The sequence below is a fragment of the Coregonus clupeaformis genome, chromosome 21 (genome assembly GCF_020615455.1).
Source record: "Coregonus clupeaformis isolate EN_2021a chromosome 21, ASM2061545v1, whole genome shotgun sequence".
Taxonomy (NCBI): domain Eukaryota; kingdom Metazoa; phylum Chordata; class Actinopteri; order Salmoniformes; family Salmonidae; genus Coregonus; species Coregonus clupeaformis.
In genome coordinates, this window is record NC_059212.1 from 30,312,894 (window position 1) to 30,325,202 (window position 12,309).

The 12,309-nt window shown below is 47.5% G+C and overlaps 1 protein-coding gene and 1 non-coding gene across 7 annotated transcripts in view; one reads left to right on the top strand and one right to left on the bottom strand.

The window, feature by feature from the left end:
• LOC121535202 (ras GTPase-activating protein nGAP) overlaps positions 1 to 12,309 on the bottom strand; it is a 114,656-nt gene that overhangs the window by 6,091 nt on the left and 96,256 nt on the right. For 4 of the 6 annotated variants that reach the window (XM_041842027.2, XM_041842025.2, XM_041842024.2 and 1 more), the window contains 9 exons: positions 11,959 to 12,103; positions 11,634 to 11,778; positions 10,886 to 11,122; positions 10,429 to 10,630; positions 8,752 to 8,951; positions 5,590 to 6,598; positions 5,287 to 5,445; positions 4,781 to 4,983; positions 2,864 to 2,951 (listed from right to left, as the gene is read on the bottom strand). In XM_041842027.2, the coding sequence (XP_041697961.2) occupies positions 2,864 to 2,951; positions 4,781 to 4,983; positions 5,287 to 5,445; positions 5,590 to 6,598; positions 8,752 to 8,951; positions 10,429 to 10,630; positions 10,886 to 11,122; positions 11,634 to 11,778; positions 11,959 to 12,103 (2,388 nt within the window). The remainder of the gene's footprint in view (positions 1 to 2,863; positions 2,952 to 4,780; positions 4,984 to 5,286; positions 5,446 to 5,589; positions 6,599 to 8,751; positions 8,952 to 10,428; positions 10,631 to 10,885; positions 11,123 to 11,633; positions 11,779 to 11,958; positions 12,104 to 12,309) is intronic. The other 2 variants (XM_041842029.2, XM_041842026.2) reach the window with 2 other exon arrangements.
• Positions 10,000 to 10,075, top strand: trnav-uac. The gene has a single exon. It is a non-coding gene; the product is annotated as a tRNA-Val (tRNA).

The window sequence follows — 12,309 nt, forward strand, 5'->3', positions numbered from 1 at the left end:
GGCCCGGCCTGTTCCTGCTCCCCGCACCAAGCTAATGGTGCTCATCGTCAGGCCGGGACGGCCCGTTCCTGCTCCACGCACCAAGCCAGGGGTGCGCATCGTCAGCCCGGTACGGCCCGTTCCTGCTCCCCGCACCAAGCCAGGGGTGCGCATCGTCAGCCCGGTCCGGCCCGTTCCTGCTCCACGCACCAAGCCAGGGGTGCGCATCGTCAGCCCGGTCCGGCCCGTTCCTGCTCCACGCACCAAGCCAGGGGTGCGCGTCGTCAGCCCGGTACGGCCCGTTCCTGCTCCCCGCACCAAGCCAGGAGTGCGCATCGTCAGCCCGGTCCGGCCCGTTCCTGCTCCACGCACCAAGCCAGGGGTGCGCATCGTCAGTCCGGCACAACCCGTGCCTGGGTCACCGGTGCCTGGTCAGGTACCGGTCAGCTGCTCCACACCGGAGCCTAAGCAATCCGCTCCTACGATGTCCAGTCCAGCTCCAGCCAGCGGGGCCAGACCGGACCAGGGGCGCTACGGGGGGATTGTTGGTGGGTGGTGGTCAAGCCCGGAGCCGGAACCGCCTCCGAGGAGGAATGCCCACCCAGCCCTCCCCTGTTCGGTTTATGTTTAGGCGCGGTCGCGGTCGCAGTCCGCGCCTTTGGGGGTACTGTCACGCCCTGGCTCTGGGGACTCTGAAATGTTGAGCCAGGGTGTGGATTTTCTATGTTTAGTTTTCACTATGTAGCTTCTATGTTGTGTTTTCTATGTTTTGGTTTCTGTTCTAGATCGTATAGATCTATGTTGGGCAGGGTGGTTCCCAATCAGAGGCAGCTGTTGCTCGTTGTCTCTGATTGGGAGCCATACTTAGGTAGGCTGTTTTCATATGTTCTTTGTGGGATCTTGTTCCTTTTGTTTTGTGTTAGTACCGTTGGACTGCACGTATCGTTTGTTGTTTTGTTTGTCGTGTGTGCACTTAATAAAATAAGATGTACGAATATCACGCTGCGCCTTGGTCCTCCTCCTTCGACGATCGTGACAGTCTGTGAGAGCCAGAATTGTTAATGGTTGGTAGGTGATCAAAAACGTATGTCATGCAATAAAATGCAAATTAATTACTTAAAAATCATACAATGTGATTTTCTGGATTTTTGTTTTAGATTCCGTCTCTCACAGTTGAAGTGCACCTATGACAAAAAGACCTCTACATGCTTTGTAAGTAGGAAAACCTGCAAAATCGACAGTGTATCAAATACTTGTTCTCCCCACTGTATACTCAAATATTTACAAAAATGTGAGGGGTGTACTCACTTTTGTGAGATACTGTATATATCCATTCGTATACCATTCACAGAGCCTACATGTCAACAGTGGCATGGCTTTCAACTGAAAACAATTGTACATTTATATTTTGTAAACACGAGGATTATTTGTATTCAACTATCATTAAATTGTTTTACTGAAATCCCAATTCCATGCAAAACCTTGGACTGAACTGTCCTGTACATTATATATTTGATCGTTCCCCCCCAATTACCACCAACGTGATGCCATCTTAGATGGAGGAAAACTGATTCAGTTTGCCCTCCTTGAAATCAGCAACAAAATAAAGTTTTGTCACTAGCCATGGGCAACCTCATCTAGCCAGGTCATGGCACTGTTCCTGCAGAACTGAGTGAGAGGAGGTAAAGGGAAATGGGTTTTGGGAGTGACAGTACCTAAATTAGGAGGGCAGGGTGAAAAGCAGCCAAAGCTATCATCTGCTAAGAGCGCAACTCACAACACACATTCCTGGAGCAACAGAAATGGTAAACACATCTGAATGTAGATGCTTAATATTTCCAGCCCTAATTCCATCTTGTGACTGAGACATTTTCATACTATAATATTGTTGATTTTTAACTATGATTGCCACTTTGTGTCTGAGATGATATTGACATTGGCAATGGAGAAACATTAATTGTAGCAGCAGGGGTGTACTCAAACTGCAAAAGTAATGAAAATGTATTAGATTATGTTTTATATTTATATTCTGACTGATGGGGAAATCCAAAATCCAATTTCAAAAGCAATGCCAAACAACAACAGCCAAACAACCGCTAGTCTGCACACGAATAAGGACTTTTTTAGCAGCGAGGGAAGGAATGGGTGTCAAGTGTGGTTGTGCTCATACAAGGCTTGCCGGCATTTTCCAAAACCTGAAGACTGACTGGTTTACTTGCCTGCTTGGATTACCTCTGTTGATTTATTGACCTGGAATTCAGTGGAACAGTGATAGTGAGCACGCCAACAGGTTCTCTGCTCCAATGCAGAGCACAAGAACTCCATCCCCCTCCGAAGTTTGAAAAGTGTTGGTTGGATGTGAATATAGAACTAACTACATGTCAAGTCTATACTTTTACATTTTGTGTCAATTATATCTCCCCTAACCAAAAGATAACATTGTAAAGAAAGTATACATTTTAAAAAGTCAAAGCATTTAAAATATGTATTTTGATAGTGAAATAATAGTTAACATTGATCCTATTTTCTTCTCCTCTTTCCCTGCTTGGTATTGAAGATCTGTTGCCGTAAAGTATGACCTTCTCAAAGAGAAAGTCTTCAGAGACAACGAGCTGATAAACAGGCCCTGTTAAAAGCCCAAAAAGCGAGAGCAAATGTTAGGTGCCTCTGGTGAGACTATCTATGGCATTCAAGATTGCTCTGAAAAGCTGTCAAGGATATAAGACAAGGTAAGCAACCCCAAATGTAAGACTGAATGAATCTGTTTCCATGGAGAGTAGAATATTACTCATAAGGGGATAGAACTGAATGGGTCTGAGTATTGGATTTATTCAAGCCATACATAGAGTACAGACAATATGTGTAGCGTTTTCTGTTACTATACCTGTGCATCAATGATCTTCTGCTTGGCGTCTATGACAGCCTGCATCTCTGCATGGTCTCTCTTCAGCTCCTCCTCTACAGCAATTAACCTGTGAGTGACAGAGTATAGCCATCTCAGACGCATACAAACCAAAAGGGGAGGTCATAGGCTGCATCTCAAATGGTAGACCCTGGTCAAAAGTAGTGCATTCGGAAAGTATTCAGACCCCTTGACTTTTTCCACATTTTGTTACGTTACAGTCTTATTCTAAAATGTATTAAATTGTTTTTTTTCCCTCATCAATCTACACACAATACTCCATAATGACAGAGCAAAACCAGGTTTGAAGAAATTTTTGCAAATGTATCAACCCCAAAAGATATGGAAATATCACATTTACATAAGTATTCAGACCCTTTACTCAGTACTTTGTTGAAGCACCTTTGGCAGCGATTACAGCCTCGAGTCTTCTTGGTTATGACGCTACAAGCTTGGCACATCTGTATTTGGGGAGTTTCTCCCATTCTTCTCTGCAGATCCTCTCAAGCTCTGTCAGGTTGGATGGGGAGTGTCGCTGCACAGCTATTTTCAGGTCTCTCCAGAGATGTTAGATCGGGTTCAAGTCCGGGCTCTGGCTGGGCCACTCAAGGACATTGAGAGACTTGTACTGAAGCCACTCCTGTGTTGTCTTGGCTGTGTGCTTAGGGTCGTTGTCCTGTTGGAAGGTGAACCGTCGCCCCAGTCTGAGGTCCTGAGCAAGTTTTCATCAAGGATCTGCTCCGTTCATCTTTTCCTCGATCCTGACTAGTCTCCCAGTCCCTGCCGCTGAAAAACATCCCCACAGCATGATGCTGCCACCACCATGCTTCACCGTAGGGATGGTGCCAGGTTTCCTCCAGATGTGATGCTTGGCATTCAGGCCAAAGAGTTCAATCTTGGTTTCATCAGACCAGAGAATCTTGTTTCTCATCGTTTGAGAGTCCATTAGGTGCCTTTTGGCAAACTCCAAGCAGGCTGTCATGTGCCTTTTACTGAGGAGTGGCTTCCGTCTAGCCACTCTACCATAAAGGCCTGATTGGTGGAGTGCTGCAGAGATGGTTGTCCTTCTGGAGGGTTCTCCCAGCTCCACAGAGGAACTCTAGAGCTCTGTCAAAGTGACCATCGGGTTCTTGGTCACCTCCCTGACCAAGGCCCTTCTCCCCCGATTGCTCAGTTTGGCCGGGCGGCCAGCTCTATGAAGAGTCTTGGTGGTTCCAAACTTCTTCCATTTAACAATGATGGAGGCCACTGTGTTCTTGGGGACCTTCAATGCTGCAGAAATGTTTTGGTACCCTTCCCCAGATCTGTTCCTCGACACAATCCTGTCCCGGAGCTCTACGGATAATTCCTTCGACCTCATGGCTTGGTTTTTGCTCTGACATGCACTGTCAACTGTGGGACCTTATATAGACAGGTGCGTGCCTTTCCAAATCATGTCCAATCAATTGAATTTACCACAGGTGGACTGCACAATGAAGTTGTAGAAACATCTCAAGGATGATCAATGGAAACAGGATGCACCTGAGCTCAATTTCGAGTCTCATAGCAAAGGGTCTGAATACTTATGTAAATAAGGTATTTCTAAAAAACTGTTTTCGCTTTGTCATCATGGGGTATTGTGTGTAGATTGATGAGGAAAAAAATAATTTAATCCATTTTAGAATAAGGCTGTAACGTAACAAAATGTGGAAAAAGTAAATGAGTCTGAATACTTTCCGAATCTATAGGGAATGGAGTGCCATTCGGGACACAACTATACAAGACACTATAGGCATGCCATTAAGCAGTCAATCTGTGATTTTGCTTTCATTCAATCAATCATTCATTCAAAGGAATTCAGACTGGAGTACGGGTTTGTTTTAAGCAAAATCTTCCAGAGGGTTGCCTAGTAATGCCTACCTGCAGATGATGCTCTTCATCTGGTTGTCCTTCTCCTCCTGCTGCCGCCGCAGCCTCTCCTCACTGTCCTCCAGGCGGGCCTTGTACTCCATCAGCAGTTTCTGCATCTGCTGCTCCTGGGCCAGCAGACGTCTCTCGTACTCCTCCAGACACCGACTAGACACCCGCAGGCGTTCCTTCAGCTTGGAGATTTCCTGTTCATACTGGCGGGAGAGAGGTGAGAGAGACAGAGAGAAAGAGGGAAAGAGAGAGACAGGGGGAAAGAGAGAACGATAGAGAGGGAAAGAGAGAGAGAGGGAAAGGGAGAGAGAGGGAAAGGGAGAGAGAGGGAAGGTGAGTGGGAGGGGATGATGGTGTTAGTCATGACTAAGACTACCTCTGTCTGCCTACACTGGCTTAGCAGGCTGATGTGTTGACTTGGATGATTATGAAGAAGACATCCATTTAACTTGAAAATGTTTTGGCCATCAAACCTTCATTGACTGAGACTCTGGCTGTGTCTTTACCTTCTTGGCGTGCCTGCTGTCCTCCCTGTTCTGATCTGCTGGGGCCGCCTCCTCCTCGTCATCGAACTGTCCGTTATTCAGTACCCACGCCGCTGTCCTCTCTACCGGTGACATGGTGACTGGCTCTACCGGCGACGCCACCTGCACCACCACAGATACCTGTATGTCAATCAAATCTACCCTGAGTGCCCAACATGACTTTGGCCACACTTTATTTCTTGATAATAATAACAGATATTATATTGGGGTGTCGGAGCGGAGTGTGTGTGAATCTAAGTGTAGTTCTGTATGCCAGACCAGTACCTGCTGTGGCATCTGCTGCTTGGCCACGCTCCTGACGGGGGGCACAGGGCTCTCCATGGAGCAGGTGGACTGTTGGTGTGAGCGGCCTCCTGTGCCTGGCTGGGCCTGGATGGGGATTGGCATGGGCTCTGTGTTGATGGAGCTGCTGCTGCGCAGAGAGGCGCTATGGGGCAGGGAGCGGGGAGTCCGGGCCCCACCACTCCCCCCGCTGCGGCTCTGCTGCTCCACCCTCACGATGTGAGCCGTGCCCGTGCTGCTTTGCCTGGGCACTGCCACAGCGTGGGCTCCTCCGTGGTGGTCTGGCAGGTTGTGGCGGTGCGGCGTCGAGCAGTCTTCGCTCTGCGTACTCCGCCGGCTGAACTCCTCCAGACTGCTATTGGACGGGACCCTGCCCCCTTTCCCCCCCTGGCTCCCGTCTCCAAACTCTACCTCCGAGTTGCTGTGGCTGCGGGAGCTATCGGTGCTCAGGTTCTCCGAGCTGGAGTCCGGCTGCAGGGAGTGCACTGAGTGGGAGTGGACCGAGTGTGTTGTGGAGTGTACTGCTGTGGGTTGTTGTTGTGTCAGGTTGCTAAGGTGATAGACAGGGTTTTGGAAAGAGAGGGGCTGGCGGCTCCTCTGCTGGCTGAGGGAAGAGGGCAGGGGCCGACGCACCTGGGGTGCACTCTGGGGGAGGTTGTCCTGTAACGAGGGCTTCTGGTGGAGGGCTTGGTGTGACTGTGGGGTGGTAGCCTGATGGGGGTGTCCTATAGAGACCTGGGATCCCACCCTGCTCAGCTTGGGGGGAGCCTCGTGGAGGGGGAGGGGTCCCTGGCCACTCTGGACCATGTGAGAGTCCTGGAGGTCCACCAGGGAGATGCTGCGTCCGTTGGGCTGGAGGTTCTCTCGCTCCTCCTTGTCCGAGAAGCTCATGCTATGGCCGGATGACTGCTGGCCCAGGAGAGGGTGCTTCCCCCGGTGAAGGCCGTTCATAACATGCTCCTGGACTGGGGACTTGATGCTGCGAACCTCACTGCAAGACGTGGACAGTAAACACACAACACATTAACAGAGAGTTCTGAAACCAAAGCTAGGACCAGACCAAGAACATGGGTGCATCCCAAATGGCATTATATTCCCTATGTAGCGCACTACTTTTGAACAGGGCCCATAGGGGTCTGGTCAAAATTAGTGCACTATAAATGCCTAGGAAATAGGGTTCCATTTTGGACACACAACATTAAATGTAGGCTAAGTTTACTCAATGTTCCTTTAGCACCAATGTTTACACAGATTCACTTTAAAGCCGGAAAAACCTTGGATTCCCTCTACCTCTACAGCCGCTAAAAATAGGAAGTCTCTAGCTGCAGCTTTATTTAGAAAGATCCTAGCAGCGAGTCATCTCCCAAATCAATACAACATAAAACAACCTATCTATCTGAGGGAAAAAAGTATTTGATCCCCTGATTTTGTACGTTTGCCCACTGACAAAGACATGATCAGTCTATAATTTTATAGGTAGGTTTATTTGAACAGTGAGAGACAGAATAACAACAACAAAATCCAGAAAAACGCATGTCAAAAATTTTATAAATTGATTTGCATTTTAATGAGGGAAATAAGTATTTGACCCCTCTGCAAAACATGACTTAGTACTTGGTGGCAAAACCCTTGTTGGCAATCACAGAGGTCAGACGTTTCTTGTAGTTGCCCACCAGGTTTGCACACATCTCAGGAGGGATTTTGTTCCACTCCTCTTTGCAGATCTTCTCCAAGTCATTAAGGTTTCGAGGCTGATGTTTGGCAACTCTAACCTTCAGCTCCCTCCACAGATTTTCTATGGGATTAAGGTCTGGAGACTGGCTAGGCCACTCCAGGACCTTAATGTTCTTCTTCTCGAGCCACTCCTTTGTTGCCTTGGCCGTGTGTTTTGGGTCATTGTCATGCTGGAATACCCATCCACGACCCATTTTCAATGCCCTAGCTGTGGGAAGGAGGTTCTCACCCAAGATTTGACTGTACATGGCCCCGTCCATCGCCCCTTTGATGCGGTGAAGTTGTCCTGTCCCCTTAGCAGAAAAACACCCCCAAAGCATAATGTTTCCACCTCCATGTTTGACGGTGGGGATGGTGTTCTTGGGGTCATAGGCAGCATTCCTCCTCCTCCAAACACGGCGAGTTGAGTTGATGCCAAAGAGCTCGATTTTGGTCTCATCTGACCACAACACTTTCACCCAGTTCTCCTCTGAATCATTCAGATGTTGATTGGCAAACTTCAGACGGCCCTGTATATGTGCTTTCTTGAGCAGGGGGACCTTGCGGGCGCTGCAGGTTTTCAGTCCTTCACGGCGTAGTGTGTTACCAATTGTTTTCTTGGTGACTATGGTCCCAGCTGCCTTGAGATCATTGACAAGATCCTCCCGTGTAGTTCTGGGCTGATTCCTCACCGTTCTCATGATCATTGCAACTCCACGAGGTGAGATCTTGCATGGAGCCCCAGGCCGAGGGAGAATGACAGTTATTTTGTGTTTCTTCCATTCACGAATAATCGCACCAACTGTTGTCACCTTATCACCAAGCTGCTTGGCGATGGTCTTGTAGCCCATTCCAGCCTTGTGTAGGTCTACAATTTTGTCCCTGACAGCCTTGGAGAGCTCTTTGGTCTTGGCCATGGTGGAGAGTTTGGAATCTGATTGATTGATTGCTTCTGTGGACAGGTGTCTTTTATACAGCTAACAAGCTGAGATTAGGAGCACTCCCTTTAAGAGTGTGCTCCTAATCTCAGTTACCTGTATAAAAGACATCTGGGAGCCAGAAGTCATTCTGATTGAGAGGGGGTCAAATACTTATTTCCCTCAATAAAATGCAAATCAATTTATAACATTTTTGACATGCGTTTTTCTGGATTTTGTTGTTGTTATTCTGTCTCTCACTGTTCAAATAAACCTACCATTAAAATTATAGACTGATCATTTCTTTGTCAGTGGGCAAACGTACAAAATCAGCAGGGGATCAAATACTTTCAACTTTAAGTATGAATCTCTAGGATAACTGGCACAAAATCACCAGATGAAACAGCCTTTGAAAAGAACTACAGCCAGAACTACACCACATAATTACGCCATGCATGGCTGGGTGGTGATTGACAATACCATTGCGACAGTTGTGACCATTTTGGAGCCCTACCGGTCAGCTGGATCTTCGAATATCCTCTGCAGGCCTGAGGAGACGCTGCCGCTGATGTTGTGTGAGGAGCTGTAGTCCTGGAAGCGTCGGAGCTGCTGCTGGATGGGCGTGGGGCTGGACAGAGAGCGGGCTATGTCCCCCAGGATGCGGGGCAGGGGGCCCAGCTTGGCTATGGTCGCCTGCAGGAAGGAATTTTCACCCTGGGTTGCACGTTACCAAGACGAGGGGCAGCAGCACCAGGCCACGTCACCCAGCATTGTGGAATGAGGATGGCAGAAGGTTTGGAGGGTGGAAGATTGATGGGTTGGATTTGTTGGTTGGTTGGCAATGAGAAGCACCATAATGCATTGGCATTGGCGGGACAGCGTAACCATGAAGACACCAAGTGTGTGTGTCGGGCGGAGTGGAAAAGGGGGAAGGGGTGGGCGTAGAGGCAAAAGAAAAGAAAGTACATACATAAGAGGAAAAAACATAAGGAAATTAATAAGTTTGGGGTAAAAAAAAAATTGCAACACATGCCACTAAATAACAGACATTCCAAACACAGCAAACATGCATCAAGGGCAAACTAATACAGAAGGTTGTGAGGTAAGATGCAGGAAGGATTTAAAAATGGATGCTGTAAAACAACTAGGGTTCACAGAACATTTGTGCAGAGGGGTGTAAATAATGCAGTAGAATAAACATGCATTAAAATAAACTGATGTACAGCGCAGGAGCCTTGCGGGATTAAGGTTAGGGGGATTGGTGGGAACAGTGAATGAGTGGGTGATGTTACCCTGCTTTAAAACCTTAAACATAGACTTCTAGACTCGACAGACATTAAGGAACATCCTAGTGAAAAATGTGGGGTAAAAACATCCTGGACAGTAATTCAGTTTCCCTCTACTCATAAAGTAATTAACTAACCCTTTAGCCATGGCAGGCTTGAGATGTAAGTCAATGTGGTGTAAGCTGATTAGGCAGACTTTTGTCCTAACGCCACTTAATATTATTAGATCATTGCACAATTATATGATTATGTCACAGTGATCTAATTAGACCCATCTACCCACATTTCATCCATAAAAACATGATTACTTTCAGCATTATTCAGAATCATACATTTGTGCATTTAGATTCATAGCAGCTGTAAAGATCCACTCCATGCCTGCAAACGAAGTTGTCAAACAGAGTAGGGAAAGAAAGATCTTTGTCAGGATGATAACACACAATCAAATGGGCAGACCCAAACCCACTACACACCACGGCCTCCTGTAGCTCAGTTGGTAGAGCATGGCGCTTACAACGCCAGGGTTGTGGGTTCGATTCCCACGGGGGGCCATTATGAAAAATGTATGCACTCACTAACTGTAAGTCGCTCTGGATAAGAGCGTCTACTAAAATGACAAAAACATTTTTTTACAACAGAGCCTCTTAACTCAACAGACACCTACTAAGGGCCACAATTAGGAACCTTAGCATCTCATTAAAGTACAGCACTTTCCATTTCAGCTTTAGGCTTACAAATATATGTACGTGTCCCAAATTGCACTAAATTCCCTATGTAATGCCTTATGGGCCCTGGTCAAAAGTAGTTCACAATAAAGGGAACAGGGTGCTATTTGGGATACAAATTGTTTTTGCAACATCTGTTAACAGAGGTATCATTGCTGCCCACTCCAAGGTCTTCCTTACCTTGTCCAACTGGGACACCACGTCCCACAGAAGCGAGTGGAGGACCGACAGCTCTCGGCCAAGGTCGATGTAACCTTCGAACCCTGGCGTGTTGGAGATGGTCTCTGGGTTGGAGACCTCGGTGAGGAAACGCATCATACCTGCCCATTCGTGCTCCAGGAAGTCGTTCATGAACGCCATGTACTCCTCTTTGTTGCCAAACCTTGGAAACAGACAATAACAAACGTTCATATGATGCACTTACGTTCATATGATGCACTTTCTACTTAGCGCGACATGCTTTGATTGTCTTGTAAATTTGCAAAGGTGAAATTATTAACGAAATTCTACCTTATTCCCTATACAGTGCACTACACTTGAGCAGAGCCAGGGCCTGGTCAAAAGTAGTGCACTATAGGGTGCCGTTTGACACGTAGCCGTGATCTACCATACACCACCAGCAACAGGAGAAACCTACTTGGCGAAGTTGGCCAGGTTCTGAATGACCTTGGCGATGAGGGTGAGGGTACGGGAGGTGCGGTCGTCGGGGTACTCCTGCATGAGGCTGAAGAGCGAGGGAGACATGATGGCGGGACAGAGGAAGCGGAGGAACAGGGAGGCGCTGATGAGGCGCTTGCTGATGTCCTGGTTCCCTCGGGACAGACACTGCTGCTTCCACGCTGCAAACACTTCCTTCAGCTCCCGTGGGAACACACTGGGGAGGCAGAGGGAAGAGTCAGTGTAGCGGAGATGATTAGGAATCACAAGCTCATGATGAGGTAGCCCTGCCTGCTAGTGTAACACTCGGCCCAAGAGAGAATTTCCTCTTGGTCTAATGGTTAAGACGCTGGTTTCCAGAGTGAGACGACCGTGGTATGAATCAGAAAATATGCACACACATGCACCTCCACATATTACCACCAGGGGGCAGCATGCACTATACATCGTCACTATTAAAGCCAAACCAGATGTACTGTAACATCCAACTCTATGACAATCTCTTTCAGAACAACAAGAAAACAAGTCCCCCAAATCTGTGTTTCAAGTTCCGCAGTGCTGCAGATATTCTTCTCTATTCACATAATGTTATAGCTACCCATTTTCAAGGAGCTAGGACTTGCCCTAAGTGGAGGCGATTAAAGGCCCTCTGGCTGGCTCAGTGGCATTGGCCTTAAGAAGCAGGCTATGTGGCTTTAGCCTTTAGAGTGCTGAGGGACTGATCTCACCAGTAGGAGTTAATGATCTTGCAGAAGGCCAGCTCGCAGCACATCTTCAGGTTGCTCTGGTGCTCAGGGAGTTCACTGCTGGAGCACTTCCCCGGGTCCACCTCACAGTTCTCATCTGACTCATACAACGCTTTGATGAACTCTCCTACAGTACCCAGGAGAAAACACAGACTTGGTTGAAGAGCAGTAATACGTCATTGACAAAAACCCATGGAATAGTTTGAAAACCTGCCAATTCAGCAATCAATAACTGTCATACATCAAGAGCTTCCACTGAATTTGAACTGGATCATAAGAACATCTATTATAAACCCTGCCCTCTCACCTAGTGCGTCATACAGGTACTTCTGTCCCACCAGTTTGAGGTACTCCTCTATGGCCTTGGTGGCCAGCGTGTTCTCTCTGAAGATCAAGACGTCGTGGTCTGCACAGCGGTCCACCTCGGACATCACTAGATCTGTCAGGAAGTCCTGGGGAAGAGGAGAGGGAACTTTAATTTACTGAGAAAAACTGCAGTATGGTACTTAATGTACTAAATGTGCTAATATTAATGTGGGCAAATAGATGGATACAACTGAATGGGATCCCCAGGGGAAGTTATAGTCAGTGTAGGGAGGGAGGCACAGTGTTATGAAAAAGATTAAGAGAAGTAGTCTGTACAGAGCAGAGATGGAGT